At 31.9% G+C, this 25,657-nt stretch overlaps 1 protein-coding gene across 1 annotated transcript in view; it reads right to left on the bottom strand.

The window, feature by feature from the left end:
• Positions 1 to 25,657, bottom strand: part of LOC113518136 (mitochondrial folate transporter/carrier) — a 28,854-nt gene continuing 3,197 nt past the window's right edge. Inside the window, exons 2-6 of the mRNA XM_026902914.3 lie at positions 23,913 to 24,066; positions 15,995 to 16,244; positions 8,544 to 8,657; positions 7,871 to 8,016; positions 1 to 4,403 (exon numbers count right to left, since the gene is read on the bottom strand). Coding sequence (XP_026758715.1) covers positions 4,259 to 4,403; positions 7,871 to 8,016; positions 8,544 to 8,657; positions 15,995 to 16,244; positions 23,913 to 24,066 — 809 coding nt within the window. The 3' untranslated portion in view covers positions 1 to 4,258. The remainder of the gene's footprint in view (positions 4,404 to 7,870; positions 8,017 to 8,543; positions 8,658 to 15,994; positions 16,245 to 23,912; positions 24,067 to 25,657) is intronic.

Genomic DNA, 25,657 nt, shown 5'->3' on the forward strand with positions numbered 1-25,657 from the left:
ATTACATGCAGCTTTATTTATGCAACAATAACAACATACACACTTAAAGATATTTAACAAATTAAAAGAACATTGCAGAATTATTATTACTTTACCTAATTACAAATAGTATTTATTAAATAAATTGGCATTGGCCCATCTCACTATAAACTCACACGATCAATTATTATGTTAATCTAACATATTATAAATAAAAATTAACTAAGACCTAAATATTTTTTAATAGCATCAACATTCTGAAACACAAAGAAAAAAAAATTTAATATACTGGAGTCGACACTGAAGCACTATTCTTTATTTTTCACTCTTAATGTTGCCATCATATTTTCGCTAAATTACCAAATGAATATTTCAATTTTAGAAACTGTGAATTTATCCTATTATATATCTGTCAACGCAACATGAAATAAATTATAAGTGTTCTATATTTCTTTTTTGCTAAATCAACATCAGAGGGATAAAAATCGGAATTAAGCGAATCGTAGTCTATTTCAACAGAACTTAACGTGAAGTTTTATTGAAATTATAACATAAATTATCTAAATAAAGTTGCTGAAACAAACCAAAATATTCAATCAATAAATTTTGGTATATCCTACTATTAGACATCAGCCGACTGTGTTAAGGTCCAACCATAATTAATTATTGTTTGCTTATATTATATATTACTCATATCAAACAGCGCCATCTAGTAAAAATTAAATAAACTATCTAAATCGTATAAATTGTTGAATTATTTTATAAAAATCAGCGTTATGTGATAATAATTTCAAAAGACTTAATTTTAAGTCTACTCAAAAAGTAACTAGAATTTTTATATCCATCATTGTTTCACTCATCATTAGGTTGAATGTTTTAAATTATATAGATAGAGCATGGAGTATCAAAAACATGTCAACATTTAATACACTAAATTGAAATTAAGATTTTCCAATTTGACAATTTGAAAAAAAAATAACAAATTTTTTTCTATGTTGCAAGTAATTTCCAAGACAGAAAAAGAAATGTGAAATTTAAACAATCAGCTTAGATTTTTTTTAATTTCACTTATTTTTTATATAAACATACATATTTTCGAATTGGTAACAAATTAATATAAATACATTAATTAATATGGCGGCTATATTTAATAATTTAAAACAAAAATATAAGTGTATACTTGAATTTAAATCAAAGTAAATATAAGGATGAATCCTCTGTTTACTTTCTTGGTTCAAATAAATTCATAAAAATTTTGTAATGTTTCTTTTTTCTAATTTTCCCAATACATACATATACATAGTTTCTCCCATATACTTAATAAAAAATGGACAAAAATGTTCACCTATTTTTGGTGAAGTATTTGTATGGAGACACTATGTAATCGAAGTTTGAGGAGACGACTACTGTACCATAAATTTTACAACTGGTTAAAAATATAATAAATATTCGTACCTACGTGTGTACTCTATAAGGAAAATTAAAACTACAACAAGGAACTGCATAAGTGCACAGCCTACGTTCAATTCTTAATCTATTAAAATCCTGTAGCATGATGTTAGCTCACGCTAATCTTCGAATTTCATGACTTTAATGAAATCTTGTAAATATGTATTTTGTTCGACTAAAAAATATAAATTTTATCCCGAATAGATGGGTAATTCATGAATGTGGTAGGGGTGGTACAAAACGTTTTTCGAGTCAACTAATAAATACCTATATAGTTTTATGATAATTTTTGTGATTCTAATAAAATTTACTTAAATTATGAATCTCAAGTCCTAATTATAATTTTGTAATAAACCTAAAACTTAATTAAACTAAGCCTTAATTAGATAGGTATATGAAATATACAAGTACTTTAATGCTATTATATAATAACAAGTATATATAAGTACACAATTCAAAATTTTTAAATTTGCCCCCTTATTCATAAAAACTAAAATCTTCTTCAAACCTATTTTAAATACTGCACTGTTTTGTCATTTTTTTAAATTGGGAATTTAGCAAAAAAAGACATAAACAAAACAGTACAATAGCTAAAATAGGTTTATGAGAGTTCTGACGATTTTATGAATAAGATTTTAGAAAATATTATTTGTAAATTAATCTTAATATATTTATATATTAAAATTAATTTCCAAATTATGTCGTGTCACGATGTTCATTCAAGCTAATCTTGAAATTGCTCAAACGATTTTAATGAAGTCTTGTAAATGTGTATTGTTTACTGTTGCTACTGTTGATATCGATAAGAAAAAATGTACCCGGTAGGTGCCGGTAGGAGTCAAAACAAGTTTACCTCTAATTTAAAAAAAGAATTAAACTGAACTATAATTAATTTGCCTTCCATACCACAGTGTTGCCAATACTCTTACCAGCTAAACTGTCACTTCATTAAACACCCGCGTCGAAATTATTAGCTAATACTACTATTTACCTGTCCGTTAAGAAATCTTTTTCAATTACTCGATAATAAAAATATATATATATATATAGTACATTCTAATAATATTTTATCAGTGTACCTCGCCACATATTTATCGTATTCTTTAAATAAAAAATCCTCTCAGGAAAATCCTTTTTACAGTCAGTCAATCAGTTCTTGGTACTAGCTCGGCTTCAAATGGACTTGGACACACTATAGACGTTAAAAAAACCATTATAGTAACCAGATAATGAATGACCGAAAAAATCCACGATGATAATTTATTTTATCATCGAACTTCTGAACTTTTATGGTAAAAATGACGCAGCATATGATATCATAATTTAAAAAATATTTACCAAAAATCATGGCTACTTTAATTGTGATATCATCAAAGAATCATTAAAAATCGATGCACAGTTGGCAAATATAAAGCGTAACATACACAAAAATACTGGCCGATTAAAAAAAAATTAAAATCCTATCAAAATATAATTCAATTAATCCAATTAAGACTCCAATCATACAATTATATTGTTTTCCATTCTTCATTTTATCATAGAAATAATAAATGCATTCACGTATAATAGCAAATCATGAATATGTATTCGCATTCAAACAATATATCCACATCCGATAAGATTCATAAAACTGGCTTACAACGGCTGGAAGGAACTGGCTTACAAGACACAGGTTACCCTAATTTGTAAGCCAGGGCAAAAAATATGAAACAGTGCAACCCTGTATTTGTATCCCCTCTTACCGACCTGGTTTCGCTTCAAACATCTTTTTTCCTACATTCTTCACGACTCTGGAACGCGCTTCCTGATGCCATTAAGAGACTACCAACTAAACCGTCTTTCAAAAAAAACGTTTACCCTCACTTTTTTACGACTTTGTGAACGTTGTTTTTTTTTTACAGTATATGTCATATATGTGTAAGTATATTTGTTATTTATATATATTTATTCGTTTATATATGTAATTTTAGAGAGAATGCTTTTAGCATTAAGTATAAATATATATATATATATATATATATATATATATATATATATATATATATATATATATATATATATATATATCTTTTTTGTGTCCAATGTTAATTATGAAATAATGAATAATAAAGAATTTTACAATACAATATTATTACACGGTATTGAGATAAAACAATTCCCATGAATGGCAATTGGCAACCCATTACGACACTAGGCGTATACCGTGGTGCTTTTCATAATTACAATATTTGACTTTGAAAAATTATTTTACAAATACAGTAAAATTGTAAGAAGTCAATGTCTATACATAATATCTCTCATATTAAAGAAAAATTGATATCAGGGATCCTAAGAAAAGCAATAGAAGCGAAAACAGTCGTGTTTAAAAATTTGTTCGATCCGGCTGATGGAAGTTAGATGCGGTTTTCATAGTTGTGGTCTTGAAGATCTAATTGAAAATGTAGTATATGGCTTATCTTGATATGGCGTATGGTAGTGGTCTATTTCATTGGTTTTCCTACTTCTGAAATTCACTCGTTCACAGAAGTAGCAGGCAAAAAGCTAGTTATTAATACTCATCTCTGATATGCAAGAACTGATAAAACTGGCCCGCTAGACAAGTGACAAGCGAATTCGTCGATGGAACCACTTGTCTAGAGGGCCTGATTAATTATCGCACAAGTCATTAAATAAGTAAATATAAATTCCAATAGCATATAAAGGATTATCGCAACGACGACCTTTGCCTCGAAATTAATATAAAAAGTTTGTTTCAATTTTTTTTTTATTTTGAACTAAGAACATGATGTTCTTATTTCAAAAATCAAATCACCCGCCTCCTTCCCGTTTACTAAGATGGCAGCTTTATTTCCCGCGCACTTTTCAACAGGTAATGCGACATGTTTTCGTATGTCAAGAACGTGATCATTGTGGCCGGCACCACCCGCACCAAATTTGGCTTCAGACCCTTGTAGAAACCCCGCCATCCCTCGTGCCTGGAAATAACAGGAATTCGTACATTTAATATTGAATAGTAGATACGTTCATTAGTGTATTTACTTACCATGAGTAATGAAGAATGAACTTTTTTTATTTTTTTTATAATCGAATATAAGACCTATTAAGAACACAAGCCCAAACAGTTTAAGTGGTAATAAAAATCCTAGTTTTTTTTTATGTATTTGCATGAATAAAATATCACAATTGTTTGTGTTTAAAAAAAGATGGAATATAACTTTATAAATAAATAATGAATAATTCCTCTATAATTTGTCCTCTATAAGTCCTTTATAATCTGTATAATTTTTTAAAATAGATAATAGAATAGAAAAAAAAAATATACCGATATAAATATGGTTCGAAATAATATCTTGGCTGAAAAATCAATATATTAACAGGACTTGACTATGTAAAATGTATTATAAATTTAAACTGCGCGAATATGTAGAAAAAATATATGGCACATTTTATTTAAAAATTTTCGTTTTTGAATTTTCACCTTGCGAATTTTATGTCCTAATACAATCTATAGTATATGTACATTCTAACCCTTATTCATAAAAACTAATACAAATCTAACTATTACACTGTTTTGTAGCTTTCTTTCAAATTTGAATTTTAGTGTAAAAGAAAGAGACAAAACAATAGCTAAAATGGCCTTATAAGAAGTTTGACGTTTTTATAAATAAGGAGGTTAGGGTTACTGTAATTTTATTTTTCATTAATTTTGATATAAAAGCAAGTTAAATAAATCGGTTAACTATTATGCAATATAGGCTTATGTACCTTACTGCCAAATAACTAGATAATTGTAAGAGGCACTTACCTACTTCGATTATAAGTAAAGGTTCCTAAAAAAAATTAAGATAATTTCGAAGAAAAAAAAACAACAGACACAAAGTCAATTTGTTATAATTTATTGATTACACAAATTGAAGTGAGTGGAAATAGTGGAACTTTAGCGATTATTATAAAAATATAACGTCTTACTAAATGATATTTGTGGCCAGCCACTTAAAACAATTAACACTAAAGTACAACATACAGCAACAGCTCTTGTAATATCTACCATCTTCACGCCAGATTCCTTACGAGGTAGTCAGAGAGAATACTACTATATTTCTATTAAAAAACACTTTGAGAAAATTTTGTTTTAATATATCAATCACCTCAGTTCTTATACATTTTTATTTTAAATACACAATATATGATAGGAGCTGTTGTTATATGGTATTAATAAATATCGCTGTCTCAGCGCAAAGAAATCTATAACGCATTTTTTTCAATCACATTTATTATTGGTGCGTTTCCTACTGACCCACGCACTAATCTTTTGTTTACAACAAAAGTCTACTATAATTTACTAATGTTAATTGTCTGTCCCATCCATCTAGGATAACGATAGCTTATTATAATTATTCATATTTTTCAAACATATTTTTTTAACGGTAAGTAGTGAAACAATTTTTCCAAATATCGAATACGCTGATGCGTTCCGTTCTCTATTTGTATTATTTATTAATATAGAATCAACACTTCAATCTGTTTACATAAAAACAAGTCTAGAGTATTTTTTGTTACAAATCTTCACTTAATTTCTGTTTCTTGTTCATTATAATAATATGGCTAATATTTTACTTTCCTTTCTTCCTAATATGACAATGGAAATAATATGACGGTCAAGCAGCTTTAGTCAAGCACACATATATTGATCAGAGATAGTCGCTCCGCCTTCTTTGTTTTCCAAGAGGCAAAGCTATTGCTTGACTAAAACCGCTTGATCGTTTACGGGGGCTTTAAACAAAATATCAATCGTATTTTATTATGTTTCATTCTATGACTTGTCTCTGAAATCGACTCGTTCACATATTTTATGAATTTATTATTCGCAAATAAAGGCGGCACCTAGTCACGTGGTAGTCAGGATAAAAAAAATATTAATCGAAACGTCACATCACATTCGACTATACATATTTCAAATAAGCATGTATTTTGTTACATTTGTTAACTCTCGACTTGCCTAAATATTAGTGATATAATAACGCCAATAAAACGAAACGTAAACGGATGCGCCCGCGCAGAATTTACAATTAATAAACGATACAAATTCCCCACTCTATTATTAACCCAATTTTTAACTTAATGTATATTTTAAATAAAACGATTATGATACACAACGATGTATTTCATGGGGTTAATTAACAATACGCCAACTAATGATGTAAATTTATTTTGAATTATTTTTTAACTCGATAAATATAACGTATTGATAAAATTATTTACGTCTATGGTATTTATTATAAATTATAGTATGTTTTTTTTTTTTTTTTAATTGTACTAGTTTTTATGCGATAGAACATGAAATGGTTCGACTGAGTGTAAGTTTTTTTTTTTATTTTTATTTTTTTTATGACAAGAAATTATGTAATAACCTATATATAGCAAAGGCGGGGATAAAGTCTAGGTATACATTAGGGATCTAAGTTAGAATTGCTTCATACTTGCATACAACTTAATTATGAGAGTGTAAGGGGAGGAACTAAATAACTATTATTTGTTATTATTAGATATTAATTATAGCAAGTTGAAACAATCTACCTTATAAATAGCCTAACGTCTCACCACACATGTAACGTTATCATTGAAAATAAACAAAATGATCTTTAAAAGAGGCAATTTAATAAAACACGAAACATATAAGTACGTACCTATTATCACAAAATTCTCAAATTAAAACTAAATTGTGCTACGCATGGCAACACCCGACTAATGTTGCCAGCTTTTATTAAATTAAATTCAGTCACGATCTGATGGGAAAGATACTACTACTATTTACAAGAGATTACGAGTAATTTATTTCGTATATATAATATATAAAACACAACATATGTCGTGAGACAGATTTTACAATTGTTAGAGTAACCATAGTCATATTACTTACTAAATATTAAAGAGGTCGCTTCACAAATTGTCGATGGTTTTACAAATAGAAACATACATTAATATATAATTGTTACATTCAATATTTAAATATTACAAAATACAACAATCCTAAACCTGTCATAATAACAAAAAGTATTATTGCAAATTTCATTAAATTATACAAAGAAAAAAATCTAAGTAGAATTGTCCAAAATAAACAAAAATAAAAATATGTATACAATTAAAAATGCACTTTCAAATTAAGAACACGTTGTACTTATAAAAAATTCGTGCTTAAACTCTACATCTTACCTCGTAAACGACACCAAAGTAAACCCTGCAAATGACAGCTGTCAAGATCAAATTAAAAAATAATACATACATAGACAATATAAATAGCCGTGTACTTTCCCATCAGATAAGGTGGATTCAATCGTTGTTCGTGAATTTCTCCCATATGAGCATAACTAGGCATATGTTAGGCGTTACATGTAGGAGATAGGGCGTTAGGCCTTTGTAAAAGCCTCTGATTCGTTCGTACCTCCACGTCTCGCGGATGCAGTGCCAGGCGCCGTCGTAGCTGCGGTGGTGGTCTTGGAGGCGCGCCCTCACCACCTGGTACGGGTACGTGGCGCCGGCGGCGATCAGTTTGGATATCGCAGCGAATGTCAGATATTCCACTGACGTCTGAAAAATTGCGTATACAAACTTTTCAATAAAATATATAATGAAATATATTTTATATCATCATCATCATCACATCAACCTTTAACTGTTCACTGCTAAATATAAGCCTCGCCCTTGGGGGCTTTGCTAGTAGTTGCCACGCTTGGCAGACGGATTAGCAACAGCAGTTCAGCTTTAGAGATAATTTAAGAGTGACGCTGCTGCCCATCCCTCGTCCGCCCTTAATCGCCTCTAACGACACCCACAGAAAAGGAAGGGCAAGAAAAATGGGCCACCATTTTATGGCGTGGCACACACGGCGATAAAGATAGAAATATATTTAATTACTTTTTAATTATCATTAATATACTTAATTGTCAATTAAAATACAAATATTAATATTACAATGAAACGAAATAGTAGCTTTAAATTTTATTAAGTCACAATAATATTTAATTAATAAATAATTAAAATATAATATTATTTCAGAGCTTTTTAATTAATTTAAATGAGTATTTAGTATAGCTGTAAGTAGTTGGAACACTCACCAATTTTATATCAATAGGCAAATTCCTGTACTGGTTGTAACGATTCTTCATTTCCTCATATGTCATGAACTGCAAGGCGCCGTGTGATACTCCAAACATGCCTGGCACAAACCCCTGGAACAGACCAACAAACGTTTAAGAAATCAGATAAATCAAAATTATTTGAGATATACATACACACACATATAGTATACACACATATATAGCTTATATTGCTCATTGATAATGTAGCTTACTATAAATGAAATAAAGTTTAAAATCAATTAAGTAGTTCTTGAGTTTATCCATTACATGGATATTAAATTACAAAAAAATGGAATATTTCCATTTTATAATATTAGTATAGATTAAGTTTCCACTGCACTACACAGTTCTATCCTGCAAGAGAACTAGCGTGAAAATAAATATATATAGGTAAGTACACATAATAATAAGCGAAACAATTTAGATAATAGTGTCCTAAATTAACAATATGAGGCGATACAATCAGATACATTGCAGGGCTGACGTAAGAACTAGTTATGTTTCGTTGCAGTCTACACCGCTTATCTCGTGAACTCAACCAATCTATAAGCATACGTTTAATAAATATTTATCACCAAACTAAACCAAAGCAGTTACAATATTGGATAACGTTAGGTTATAAACAAACAGATAAGTGTTTTAAGAAAAAAAAACTATTTTAAAAAGGAAATCAATGCAAGTTAATGGAAACAATGATAAGAAAACTTTGGACAAATTTATTTATGTTATTTATTTGATCGACTGGGTTAGCTTTATAATATTTACTTATTAATATGGGAAAAGTTTGTTTTCCGCCTTAACGACACGACCAATTACCATGAAATTTTACATAGTAATTGTGATGGAAAAGGAAAAATATTTTTTTTTCCCGCTCACTCTACATATCTTAGCTGCACGAATGAAGTCGTGACTAAAAATAGGTTACATGTTGCCCCAAAACTCCGAACATGCATACATTACAACCGATAAGCGAACTTTTGAATAGATAAAGTGAATTCAACAATCATTTAGCATACGTTGTTACATATACGTTATTCAACACGAAGCTAAACTCCGAAAACGCTTAATGTTATAAGTATTATACAGTGTTTCATCATCATGATTTTGAATGATGATCACGACTCTGGAACGCGCTTCCTGATGCCATTAAGACACTACCGACTAAACAGTCTTTCAAAAAAAGCGTTCACGCTCACTTTTTAACTTTATCCGAGCAGTAAGTGCTTTATATTGTTCTTAATTTTGTGTATAATATAGTATATATCATATATGTGTAAGTGTATTTGTTATTTATATATATTTATTCGTTTATATATGTAATTTTAGTATGTATGTATATCAATAATTAGTAGTACCGCATTCGAGTATTCTGACACTTCCCTATGGTTGACTGGGAGAGAATACTTTTAGCATTAAGTCCGCCATGTACACATATTTGTACTAATGAATAAATAAATAAATGATGAAAATTCTTGCCATTGAAAAACAAAATTCTTCCGTATAATCCAATATACAATCTATTAAAATAACATCAGTTTACACCGCCTCTGACCACAGTTGATATACCACATAGTTGACATAAGTAAATGCGATAATATGTGCCACATCCACAATCTATGGACACAAATACAGATGCAATACCACCTACTATAATCTGCTTTTATACTTCACTTTGTCTGTAGTCTTTTAAATAAAAAAACTGCAATGTTATAAGATTTTACTCCATAAAAGTCATTAACAGTGACAAAATGAATAATACGCAAGACAATAATAATAATAAAATTTATGCCAATACTGGAGTCATATTCGATCTATTGCAAAAATCTGTTTTAAATTTACAAAGCCATCGCGTAACATATAGACAATGTATAGTTTGAGAATGTGTTCCACAAAAAAAAAACAACTTTAATTATGGAAAAACCAGTTATTTTGATTTAAAAACTAGACTACTTGATCAATTTTAATAAAATTTCTACGAGACCAATCTGTAAGTAAATCCTTTCAGATAAAAAAAGAAATATAAATCGGTTTAAAACAAACATAAAAATAAATACAATTTAATTGAAAACCTTCTTTCTATGTTTATGTTAATAATATAAATTTATCTTATATTTATTATTTGTTCCCGTTTCATTTTAAATTATCAATGTCTGAAAGATAAAACTTCTTAATGCTAAATAGTTCGAGCAAAAAAAAAAACAAATTATACTGCACAATGCGACAGCTGTTCTGTCGCAGCACATATCTAAATCTAAGAACATTCTATTCCGAAATCTTTGATCTAAATAAACGATTGTTGCAGGATGGATGACGTCAGTTAGGTGACTTTTTAAAAATGAGTTTTATTAATAGCTGCGTAATATTGCATACGTAACAAACAAGGCTAGTTATAATAGGTATATAAAAACGTCACTCAACTGACGTCATCGATCCCGCAACAATGGTTTAAGGTGTTGCGACTGAACAGCTGTCATCACTTGTATTATTATTATTGTATTAGTTGTAATATATATAGTAAACGATCTTAGGAGTTTTTACTTTTGGAATTGAGAATTTTAAATAAAGCATTATATAATTAATTAACACAAACGCGACTATTTTGTTTTTCTTTATTTTATATTACATTATGAAAGGCTCTGTCAATTTAGTGATAATATTAATGAAACCAAGAAAAAACTTTCACCGTTCAATGGACGTCTATAACTACAATAAAATTTAAGTTTGGCTATAAACCTCACTGGCTGGTTAGAAATGGATGCATAATTTATATGTAGACATTCCATTTTCAATGTCGTATCCAATGGTATTTTTTTATATTGTTGGTTGTTTTAAAAAGTTAATAAAATTTAATATTAATCTATTATAAAAACTATCTAGAATGGTGTTATGCAACTAAACTTCAAATCCGGTTTGTCTTGCATATTATATATAACAAAATTACATATGAACTTATATACGAAATTTGTGAATAATCGAAATAGTTATATAAATAACAAATAGGTTTTGTTACAAATTTTGACACAGTTTGTGAAACCATAATAAACAAAAAACGGTCCCTTGATTACACAAATCTTACGTTTATGTTTGTTTTGTATTACTTAAAAGCGGTTACCGAACGAACAATTCTCATTCTGGGGAATTCTAAGTACCTAATGGGGTCTAACAACCCAATTTTGCTAGCAATATAGGGCATATTCAATTATGCCGATTTCCAAGCGATTCCCATTGGTTAATTTCTAGTAAATTCGTTACAATAGTGACTTATTTTCTTTCATACCTATCATCGTATCACTGTTTCCCCATCAGTGTAAACCGATAGGCGAGCTTACCCTTCCAATATCATCCCTAAAAACATCTAGCGTTAAAGCTACCACTCTACGTAATACTCCGTTCGAAAAATATTTATTAATTACTATAATTAGTAATCAACCTCCGGAACATGTGACTTATCGGTACAAAATATCGACGTCCTAAATTCCATTGACCGTCGTTCACTGGTAATTTCTAAGTAATGGCCACACTAATAACAAAACATGTAATGGGCACCTAACGTACACTCTCAATCCCTATAATCTATAGAAATAAATGGCATGCGAAACAGTGACTTGGCACAGCTTTCGCTAATAGTAAAAACTTTCCGTGAGCTATCTTTAGAAGCCAATTTACCCACTAAACGGACTTACGTGCTTTCGATTGAATTCAGTGTCCTGGATATATCATTTAAAACAAAAACTTTAGATTTATAAACCAATCTATTTTAATTTCATTTCATTATTGAAAATAAAAAAAAAATTTAACATTTTGAAGGGTTAAATTTTCTCCCTCTGGTATATAAACGATATTATAATGATATAAAGCTATTTGCAGTAGTTTCATATTTTACAACAACGATCTAGCTGTATGTCCTTGCTCTAATTCTGCACGTGTGGCGTGTGACCAGTATTGTTTCCGTGTAAACGTAACAGAATGTTTTGTTCTATCAGTTTTATTATCCGTGTTATTACTATAAGTACATCATTTCCGTGTGGTCTTGGCATAGAATGGCTATCTCTTTCTTTCCCGTGGGTATCGTAAGTTGTAACTAAGGAAACTTAATTGTGGATGGATGGGTAACTCTTAAAACATCAACAAAGCCTAATTACGATTGCCAACCCGTCTGCCAAGCATGGCAACTACTGGCAAAACCCCCCTTTCTTATAAGGGAGGCCTGTGTTCAACAGAGGATACTTAATGCCTGATATCACAATAAACATTATTTCCGCAAAAAAAAAACAAAAGAGGACCTGGGAATAAATTCTATCGATTACAAAAAAAAAATCATGCTTAAAAGGACCTTTTTCTCTAAAAAATAATCATTACAATAGGTAATAAACAAACAAAAACAATCAATTTCAAATACTCCTTTTTGAAATCGGTTAAAAACGTAATAAACAATTACATAGAAATGACATACTACACGAGGCATAACTCATGCCAACTTTGATGTAAAAAAAATTTGCACCCAAAACGGGGCCCCAATTTTGCTAATTTTAAAATGCTTCTATATAACGCTATCTATGTACCTATATGAATATACGGATATTGGAACTATGTAAAGAAGACAGTATAATATTAATGAATTTTTGTAAGCTATAAATGTATGTATGTAGCTGTGACATTGACTTAGTTTGAAATTTAAATTGTATTTATAATTTTATTTGACATTTCTATCATTTTATTATTTATAATAGCTTTATTGACTGCTTTTAATGCATGACCAAAGTGTGCACTTAGTACTAGTAGTGATTTATTGTCTAATGTAGTAAATAATTGAAAATTAAATATATAATGTACCTGTATAAAATGGCCATGGATAAATTCAATAATTAATATTTACATGCCATTTGATGTGGCGAAACATAATGGACATCTTATAAACTTTACAAATGCAATACCTTTTCTACAATGTTTCTACCAAATAAATTTCATTTAATTTCATAATTTAATATTCACATAAAAAATTGTCAACAGTGTCAAAAACAACAAACTAAACATATAATATTGAAATTGTTTCATCACTACATTATGAAACAATTTACTAAATTAACAGAACTGAAGTCCATTTCGGTTGTAATCACTCGCCACTGATATACAAAAAATCCTAGATACACAATTAGAGACTAAAAAAAAGAGCGCATTTAACCAAATTTTGCACTAATTTCTAACCGTCATTCGTGATGTTCACAGTAAAAAAATAAGTGATCATCATCATCATACCAGCCTTACATTGTCCACTGCTGAACATAAGCCTCCCACTTGGAGGTTATGCCAATAGTTGCCACGCTTGGCAGGCGGGTTGGCAATCGCAATTAAACTTAGGAGATGTTTTAAGAGGGACGATGCTGCTCATCCCTCGCATTCCCTTAGTCGCCTTTTAGAACACTTATGGGAAAGGAAAGCCTGGCCTATTCTATACCGGAACCAAATGGCCCCGGTACAGCAAAAAAATAAGTATTAATACAAATTTTGTTATATAATATCTATGATGTGTAGTGTCCTATTTACAGTAAATATACGACTCCATTCATACCTTATCATATCTATTATTTTTAATTAAAATTCAGGACAGTTCAAAGTGTAACTTTTATATGTGAGTGTGAATCTTGTGTTTTTCTATATCAATGTAGCTGACAGTAAAAACATAATAATATACAAATAATCTCACTTCCGTATGTATTAATGAAGGATTATTATGTTTACTGTCCAAGCACGATTATTTAAATGTGACATAAACAAAATTGTCAACTTACGAGTATACTATTAAATGAAATTTTTTTTAGCGTAAATACATAACATTTGTATAAATAGAGGTGTTTATAGTAAAACTAGCTGACTCAGTAAACGTTGTTTTACCGTATACATTATTTCAAAAACTATACATGAAAATATATCGTACTACAATTATTATATTCTATTGTCATCTTGCAACCCTATTGCGGCATATAAAAATCACGATTAAACAACAGGAGTTAATCGTAAAAGCGTGAAAACTTGAATTATAAATATACATACAGTATATTTCAATGCTAAGTCTTATTAAATTAAAATTGAAAAAAAAAATTGACAAAAAAAATTAACAAAATTTAGGGGTGGGTCACACTTGTCATTGACGGGTACGAAAAACAGATGTTGGCCTATTCTCAGACCTACCCGATATGCACACATAATTTCATAAAAATCAGTAAAGCCGTTTCGGAGGAGTACCATCCTCAATACGCAGCGCCCAGTCATTAACAATCTTCAAGAACCTAACTAAATCCCACTACCTGTCATTATAATTTAAATTTAAGTGACAAACATAAAAAAGGGGAATGGGATTGTTAGCAATGGAGTTTGACAGCCCCATTGCTAGCAATATAATCACCCTCTGGTATATATACATTATTGCCACTAAACAATATATCGGCCTTCGTATTGTAACGCAAAGATAGGTAGAATTAGTTACCATTGTAGGAATAAGTATCTACACGAATTATCGTAGTCGAGATTAAGATTAACACAAATATTGTTATGGAAAATAAACTATACAAATCAGTTTAACGATTCAAACTTTCCATGTTTATTTTACGGCACGTGTACGCGACGTTACGACCATGCATATTATGTATTTAGATCAACCGTAGGGTTGCCAACCGTATTCATTTACACATTTTATGTGCTCTACACACACTTACCAGAGGGAGACTTTGTATAAAAGTCGATTGCTTGGGTACCTCTGTCCCATTCGTGTTTCAACCGTGAAGCAGTTGTGCTTGCATGACTGTGTTTCGGTTTCAAGGGTGGGCGTGAATTTACTGGGTACAGAGGAATAACACCTGAGTCCTCAGGAATGGCAACGCATAAGGAGTATCTTGGGAGAAACAGTATACTGTGTTATTTCCATGGTACTGCTCATGTCTATAGCCGACGGTTACCACTTTCCATCAGGTGGATCGTCAGCTTGTTTGCCATTCTAAGTTGTATAAAAAATAAACTATAAAAATCGTATACTGAGCTAATTACATGTTTGATGGTTTTTCTACCAATCGATTATTTATTACACTAAACGGAGACCAAACAAGCCGTTTCATAGCCATATCCCACCCTTTAAACCGAAACACGACCATGGAAATACAACAACTTCACGGCAGAAATACAAACGGGACAAGCAGACGACTTCTACAAAGTATCCATCTGGTATTTGTCGGCTTATGTTTCTTTTAGGAAAAATTGTTCAAATATGCTTCAAATGTACCTTGAAAAAGTAATTTTTATGTCAAGTAATATTTTAAGTCCAGATTGTGTTTTTGGCAAGAAAATAACATGATAAAGACATATAACAAATTAATAAAAAAGAAACTTCTACTATGTCACGGTGTTGTCAACATACAAATTATATAACAACTTACCCTATAAAGCCCCCTGATGCCCTCCGTCCTGTATATCTTGGTCAAGCCGTCGACCATGCCCTTGTATCTCTTGTGCTCGGCCAAGTGTTCCTCGCTGTACTGCAAGCACAGCCTGGTCTTTACCACCCAGATGGGATTCGTCATAACCAAGGACAGGACTCCAGCTTCGGCGGCTGCCAACATGTGGAGGCCTGGTCCAAGAGGTGTACGGGCGTTGCCCCCTTGAATCCATGTCTTTATTGCGTTATAGCTGAAGAAAAAAAAAAAGAATTATATATTGTGTTAAAAATAGTATTGAAATAATAGTTTCTAATACTATTATTCGGAGGGGGGGGGGGGATTGTTACTAATGTAGACTGAGAATCCCATTGCTAGCAATATACCCAACCAGGTCGACCTCCTCGCGGTTCCCCCTGGAAACTATCATGGTTAATTCCTGATGAATTCATCATGATAGGCTAATTGGGCTGTTTTCATTCTCATCTATCACCCTTCAATGGTGCTCCGCCAGCGTATCCCGTTAGCGTGAGCGGGGTTACCATACCATTTTCACCCATCAAAAAAAAAACTATCATTCGTGTGTGTAAAGGCATCGCCATCTAAGTATCGAGAGGCGACTAAGCGTTTCCCGTGAGTATAAGAGGCGGCTAAGCGAATTTATTGGTCGAGGGATGGGCCGTAAAATCCCTCTTAAAACATCACCAAAGCGTAACTACTGTTGTCAACCCGCCTGCCAAGCATGGCAACTACTAATGTAGCATCCTATGGTATGGGATAAAAGCTTATATCCTTCTGTATTCCAAACACTACGTGTTTACCAAAAGTTCATGATGGTTGGTCGAGTCATTGAGGCGGTAAGATATAAACAAATAAATAGAATGGTGACGCATGTGGAATACCATCGTGACAGAATATATTCTGTTGTCCATGGTGCTATTCGTGTCTATAGGCGACGGTTACCATTCACCATCAAGTGGGCTGAAAGATCGCTTGCCATTGCTATCTATAAAAAAACAACTCATTTTCACATTTATAATTATTACAGTAAGAATGAAAATCGTTTTCAAATTTTTCTAATGTTATGTGAATCCACAACCATGAACATCCATTAACATCCCACTATCCAGGTGGCAAGATGATGTCACGATTCTAAAAATACTGTCTTAATTGTGTCTTAAGTGTTATGGGTGACATGACGACAGTAGAAAATAAATATGGCCGCTATAAACTGCGGAAAAATCGCGGTATTTAACAGACGAGTTTTTTTTTTTTTATTTTGTCAAGTTATAAGTATAATTTAGTCACTTATTATCCTCACTCATATTATAAATGTGACAGCTAGTTTGTTTATTACCTCTTAGCGCCTTAACAACTAAACGTTATAAAATTATGTTAGATTATAATTATAATTATGTTAGACTAGCCGTATCCCGCGGCGCTGCCCGCTTCTTAGTATTTCTCGTATATACTCCCATTGGAAGTCTTCATGAATCCGGTCTTATATTGTATTATATATTCAAATGATAATTACGTACCTAATACCTTCATAAAGTTTCAGCCAATTCAACTGATTTTGAAGCATTTCATATGTGATTCTTTAGATTGATATAACTTTTTTATGTATGAACTGATTGAAATGAAACAAACACTAAATGTTAAGTGAAATAAACTGCAACGCATTAGTGAAAACTACATTCAAATCGGTTAAGCCGTTTCTGAGATTAGCATGCACAAATGTACAGACAAAAATTGTAATAATCATTGTTTTAGGTTTTATTGCGTTCATAAAGCTCCCCTTATAAAAGTTTTTTCTTCTATGGATACTAAGCAAGTGCTTAATATATAATACCTATAGCCATGAATACAATTATGCATATTGTACAAGAATGCAACTCACGACAATCGGAAGTTAGAGAACTGTGCAAGCTGCACAAACGAGCCGCACAAACGGTTACACCGCCAAGGTCGTTAAATAAATCAAAACACGTTGACATTTTTTGTGGATTTCACCGCTCCGTGACCGATTGGATAAAAGAAACTGAACAATAACCAAAGTACATAATAACAAAGAGCAAAGTCGGTTTCTTTAAAGTTTCTCAAACAAAGCATGATGTGATTGCCTCTAAATGTAAAATCAGTTAGATCTAATTCACTAGTGTTGGGGGGAAAGGGATTGTTAGCAATGGAGTTCGACATTGCTAGCAATATGCCCTATCAGGTCGACCTCCACGTGGTTCCCCCTGGAAACCATCGTGAACAATTCTTGTTGAATTCATTACGATAGGCTAACTGACCTGCTTCATCCTCATCTATCATCCCTCACTGGTGCCCCACCGGTGTATACCAATAGCGCGGGTGGGGTTACCATTCCATTATCACCCATTAAAAAATTCACTAGTGTATTATACTCGTATTAAAATGCTTCGCTGTATCTAATGTTGGTAATTCTATAAATCTATACATATAAATAAAATTGGAGTGTCTGTTTGTAATATTAAAATAACCTACTATTAAATATTTTACTACATGTATATGTATATATACGGTACATACACCAACATAACATTTTTTACAATTTTTGTCTGTCTGTTTGTTCCGGCTAATCTCTGAAATAGCTGGACCGATTTTGACGGGACTTTTATTGGCAAATAGCTGATGTAATAAGGAGTAACTTAGGCTACGTTTATTTTAGAAAAAAATCCTTTCTTTTAGAAAAATAAAGTAATGTTGCAATGTCCAAGTACTGTACAGTACCGCGCGCAGCTCACGCCACCACTGCATTATAGCGGCGCGGGAGTAGGGCAGGTGGGGGCAGGCACATCTATGAAATAGGTAAAGCTCCCTACGCAGTGAACGCAACGATACAAATGTAAAACGTTGTAAAAATGTCCACCCGCGCGAGCCGGGACGGACCGCTAGTAAATAAATAAATTTGCATCACGGTTAAATACAATGCAATTAGATATTAATAAATGCAATTGCAATTTGTCTCACAGAAAAACAATTCCTTCACTTATTATAAAATTAATATAGGACCAACACGGAACCCTATAGATTGCAAAATAATGTCAAAATATGTGCAGGAGGAGATTATATAAGTAAAATATTCTATCAGGAAAAATAATTCCAAATTCAAACTACTTTTAATACAATGTACTTTTTAATACAATTAATTGCAACTATGACACAAAAGTGCGTTTTGTTTTGATTAAAAAAAAATCAGCCAAACGTCAAACAGTTGACTAAATTTTAATACGCTTTTGATACTCGATGCTATTTATAGCTCTTAAAGGTTCAGAAATGACGCGCAATTTTATATTATTTAATAACTAGCTGTTCCCCGTGACTTCGTCCGCGTTTCCGTCATTTTTCGTAAAATAAGTAGCCTGTCCTTCCTCGCGGTTCAGTGGTTTTGATGTAACAGACACATTTCCCTTCACTGCTCTGCTCCTATTGATCGTAGCGTAATGAAAAGTATACTATAACCTGCCCAGGAGTATGAAGAATAATTGTACCAAGTTTCGTTAAAATCCGTCGAATAGTTTTTGTTTTTATAACGAACATACAGACAGACAGACAAAAATTTTACTGATTACATTTTTGGCATCAGTATCGATCACTAATCACCCCCTGATAGTTATTTTGGAAATATATTTCATGTACAGAATTGACCTCTCTACAGATATATTATAAATATAGAAGAAAAAAAAGATATCAGATTTAGTTAAAACCTGTAACATGTTGAATTTATTAAAGAACTAAACTCTTGAGTTTATTCAATTTATCATCCGGAAAGAGCGGTTAGGTAACAGTCGTTTACATCCAATTAACGCATTTGTGTTGACGTTAACTCGATGACAATGCAATTTACAATTAGCACTTAACCACGGCGTTAACATTACGTTCGGGTTACTGTATATGAACTATTGTTTCCTGAAAACGGTTAGCAGTTGGCACACAGACATTGATTAAGAAGATATTACGTATTAATTTTTAAAAGTGAAAATTGAACTGTGGTTTCTCGATTCGAAATTCCTTATTTGTATAAAAAAACAGTAAAGGATTAACAAAAAATAATAGTGTAGTATTAATTACGTTCCTTCTTCGACTGTTGCCGTTGTTTTTGAAAGGATTTAATGCAGTAGATTTAGTATTAATATATAGCTTTTGTAAGTGACGGACTAAATCTGTCAGAGAGCCAGGGCGACAAAGCTGAATAAGACCCCAAATTTAGGAAGTTAGTATAATTTTAAAATCACAAATTTATTGAGTTCACATTTGTATATATAAGTTTTTATTTTTATCTAGTTAAAATTGTGCAAGTGAAATTTCAAGTAGACTTAAATAAATAGACATAAAATATGTTTGGAGGACCCCCCAAGAACAGAAGCTCGAGACGGGCCGCTCCTTCCATCTCCCCTTTAGTCTGCCATTGGCTTTTTATTTATTATTAGTAGAGACAATATGATGGTAATTATACTAAATACGATGTTAATTCTGATTTATAGACAGTTTTATTTGCATCGTCTCATATCATCTCCATTTATATCTGTGTGTACAATTAAAATAACCAGGAACAAAACTAAAATGTATGGAATATACATTGTAATTACAGACATGGCTGCATTTAATTGGCATATAATTAATTGGACATATGTCCAAACACATAATTAATATGCAGTCCTAATTAGTAAGCGACGGTTAATGCAATATAGTTCAGTTGATAACGTTCATTCTAAGCATAAAATTGTACAACAATTGTAAACAGTCGATATTTTTTTTAATATTGTACTAAAATAATATACCTCAATGTACAATAGTCAATAGAAAGCAATGCAATATTTATACATTAGAATCTCAGTGTTAGATTATTTTTCCTCTGGTTATGAATTTAACATGGCCAACCCGTTACGAAAGTTTATACGAAATTTCGTAACTGTACGAAACATGAACTTATTTATTAATAAATAATTAATACATAATTAATTAATGTATACATACATATACATACAAATATATGTATGTAATTTTAATTTGTATTTTTTTATATTTGTTATCCGTTAGTTATAAAACGATTTGGAAGTTTTTTTTTTTTTATTTGAAAGGATATACTAATAGATTGGTTTAATAGAAATGTTATGAAAATCAGATCAGTAGTTTAGTTTTTAAATCAAAATAACTCGTTTTACCACATTTTAAATCTCTTTTTTTCCTCGTGGAATACACTCTTAATGTCTTATCGAGATATAAACTATATCTTAAGATCGAGCAAACAATACACTTACAAAATCATTTAAATCGGTTGTGATTTTGAAGATTAGCGTTAACGAATACCATGACACGGGATTATGTATTAAAATTATGCAGAGTCGCATTACACTTAGAGTTATTATTGGCTGTACAAAATTTTCTCATCAGAGCAATCTTGAAGCGAATTTCAGAGCGAAGTCTAATTGCCAATACTACATCTATTCATTTTGGTTCACTTGAAATTGTATAATGTGTGAGCTCTTAACGACGAGTGACTCTTTGCCAATAGCAATATCGCTTGCCTGATTGTCTATACCAGTGTTTTTCAAACTTTCTCATAGCGCGACACTTTTTGTAAGTTATAATATTTTGCGACCCCCTACCCTCCACGGTTCCTAAGATGTATATATTTTATTATATTACTAATTAGCTGACCTGGCCAACGTTGTTCTGCCACATAAATTAGAGATAAGGACACCCTAATCACCAAGCAGTATAAAATATACTTCATACATATACTTTTTTTTACAACACAGGGGGCAAACCAACTTGCGGCTCACCTGATGGTAAGTGACTACCGCCGCCCATGATCACTCACAACACCAACGACATTGCAGGCGTGCTGCTGGTCTCTTTACCTATTCTCATATCTACCAAAAAATTCATAAAAATCGGTCGAGCTCTTTCGGAGGAGTGCAACCACAAACACCATGACACAATATTTATATATTATATATACTAGATATCTAATCCGTACATTTTTGTTTATATTTTCATAATTAGGTGTCAATTAAATACAATAAATAATGCACAATGAAGTACTTAAATCAGACATCGATTACGTTACAAAACCATTGCTTTTTAGGGCTTCGCGAGCTTCCGCGACCCCCTTGTAGAGGCTTGGCGACCCCAGGGGTCGCGAACACTGTCAAAAATCACTGGTCCACACTTTGAAAAACACTGGTCTGTCAACGCGCCAATAATACCCGACAGCGTGTCGACGTAGGTAATCGTAGCGTCTATTACCGATCACCTTATGATCCACTGAGAAGTGTAATAAAATCTCTGTTCCCACGCGATAACAATCTTTGTTTTGACTGGTGATTTTCGAGTATATTTGTACTGCGGTTTTTTATGGGTTGATAATGGAATGGTGACCCCGCCTGCGCTAATGTCATACGCTAGCGAAGTTCCAATGAGGAATGATACATTGGATGAAAAGTCATCAGTTAGATCATTGCGATAAATCCACATGGAATTAAAGACAAAGATTTACAAGAACCGCGAGGAAGTCGACCTGACATCGTATATTGCTATCAATGACGTTACTGGCAGTATCCCCCCCCCCCCTCCTGTACTAGGGGGTTAAAACCCCATACCATATAAGCCGTTAACTGTCCACTACTAACGTAGAACATAGGCATTTACCAATAGTTCCCGCCTGCCAAGCGTCTGTGCTCCTATGTACATATATGTTACATAGACAGTGAATGACAGAATATTTGTGTTTAGCTGTAAGTTTGTGTACGCTAATCTCTGAAACCCTTTAACCGATTCCAATACGGTTTTCACTAACGTATTACGGCTTGCTCCACCTAACATTTAATGTTTGTTTTATTTCAAACTGTTCATAAATAAAAAAGTTATACCAATCTAAAGAATCACATATAAAATTATATAAAATAACCGATCAATTGAATTGTCTGAAACTTTTTTTATTATATGCACTGATTTTCGAAAATTCTGTCTACTCAGGCGAAGCCGTTTTGGATCGCTAGTAACAAAAATACATACACAAAAAAAGTAAAATACATAAAAATAAGAAACATATTTTTTCGTTTCGTTTCGTTTTGTTGTGTTACTATAGTTCACAAAAAGGTCACAAAACAAAACAAATATTAACAAAACATCTCATTATTCATCATTCAAGTTTCGATGACTTGTCAAATTTTCAGCGGCTATTTTATTTTTCTTTTGTTTTTTCAAAATATATGTATTTATCAGTTAAATATTAAAAACCTGGCTCTCTTACCTCGCATCCCCTTTTAGATTTTGGCATCATACCTATACGAGCACAACAGGGATATACGCGTTGATAATGAGTGATAATGACCTTTGTTTTGTTACCCGTGCGTATTTCAACATTGCAAATTATTTCGTGATAAAAAATTATTTTCCCGTATTCGGTACGTTATGTTTTTTATCTATGACCTTGGAGGTCACTCAAAATCATCGTATATGATAATTTTACTATAAACATAAGTATACTTTTACATTTAATCTGATGTTATTGTGTTTATACCCAGTGTTATTAAATATCTCGTCATACATTTCCAATCAAGTTACGCTAACTGAAGAATTACTTTTTTTTTTATGTAACTTGGGACGACATACAAGCTAAAGTCCCATTTGATGGAAAATGGTAACCATCGCCTATAAGTCTTTAAAAAAGACCATGGAAAATAGTGAATACACTCACCACTTTGGTATCACATGCATTGTCATACTTGAGAGCTAACGTGTTAATTCTCATATTCCATAATTTTACTTTCTAAAACCCACTATCGACACAAAATCACAAAGTGCTATTCGGCAGTAACACAATTAGGACCGAGTTATCAACTAAGCAGATAGCTGTTAAGTAAAATCTCAATCTTATGATACTTACAATAGAAAATAAAATCCCCACGCCGACCCGGAGCCCCAAACGTTGGGAGTGACGCCTCTATAGAGTCCTTTTACTCCCTCCTTCTTAACTATTGTTACGAAAGCGCTGCCAAGTCCATCGTATCTCGGTACTGTAGCGGTCCTGCCGTCGTTTACTGCAAAATAATGCAATTGTTAATATTGTAAGTTCAAAATTAAATGTCGCTTTGAACTGCACAGCGAGGAATATTTTGTTCGCAGATTACTACAAGTCAAAACATAATCATATTAATAACATAATATAATAAATGCGAAAGTTTGTAACGATGAATGTATAGATGAATGGATTTCTTTCTTCTTTCACAAAAAACCACTGAACGGATTTAAAAAAAAAACAGCACACAGAATAAATATATCCTAACTTTAACAGTGTAAAATGAAAAAAAAATCGGGGAAGACCTTTGTAAAAGGCTAACTACACATTTACAATTTATCTTGTTATATGATAGGTTGTCCTCTGTTATAAAAAAAAAGTACACGACGTACTAATATAATTAAGGAAAATTTAAAAAGAATTATGTCCTAAAAGATAGCAAATAATGAAATAGATATTGTAGAAATAAATATATTTAAAACAGTAGGTAGAATATAAAGACTGGCAAATTAGAAAAAAAAATTACTAATCGATATAATACACTGTTTATATTTTAACTTCTTGATGGAAATTTATTATCGATAATCGAATTAAACATAAGTAGGTACTTACTATATACCTATCTAAAACCACGTTCTAAAATATTTCAAATAAAGTGCAATATAAATTTACGATAGGCAAGTACAAAACAAAGCATAATTTCATATGTGTGTCATAAACCTCAAAATAGAACATTAACGTGTGCACAATAATTGCCAACAAGATGATGTCAAAGCCATCTCATTTGTACATTGACATTCAGACAAACTGAAAGTGTAAAATGTCGAACACGGCTTTCGTCCAAAAGCATTGGCTTACGTTCGTAGAATAGACTGCGACATAAACCTACTCTGTACACAGCCAGCATCAATATTTTTTTCTATTCTACTATAGTAGTAAACAAGTATAAGACCTGTCTGATGGTAAATGGTTTACCATAGTCCAAAAACGCCTACAATGATGCTGGGATGTCACGCGCACATTGCCGACCTTTAAGAAATATTATCACTCACGCCCTTTTTAGAAAGACCCGTGCTATAGTCTCTAGAAAAAATCTCAGCAGGAATGTCATTCCACAACCTGAGCGTACGCGAGGGGAAAGCTCACCTAAACCACACTGTGCGGGGGGAAAGGGATTGTAATGGAGACTGAGAATCCCATTGCTAGCAATATACCCAACCAGATCAACCTCCTCGCGGTTCATCCTGGAAACTATCATAGTTAATTCCCGATGAATTCATCATGATGGGCTAACTGGCCTGTTTTCATTCTCATCTATCACCTTTCACTGGTGCTCCGCCAGCGTATCCCGTTAGCGCAGGCGGAGTTACCATACCATTTTCACCCATAAAAAAAAACCACACTATGCGTGACCATTTTGCTTTAAGCCCTAGACCAAAATAGTCATCCTAGACTCTAGGATATGTGGATAAATTCCTTATCGATAGTGAGAAACAATTACTTAGAATAACAGTTTCTAGGAAACTTTTAGTAATTATATGTCTCATTGTGAACTATTTAGTCTCATGACCTGTATTTGTAAATAAATAAGTACCTAGTCTATGTCGCGTGCA

This window comes from Galleria mellonella, unplaced genomic scaffold (assembly GCF_026898425.1).
Source record: "Galleria mellonella isolate WM207_F2 unplaced genomic scaffold, CSIRO_AGI_GalMel_v1 utg171, whole genome shotgun sequence".
NCBI lineage: Eukaryota > Metazoa > Arthropoda > Insecta > Lepidoptera > Pyralidae > Galleria > Galleria mellonella.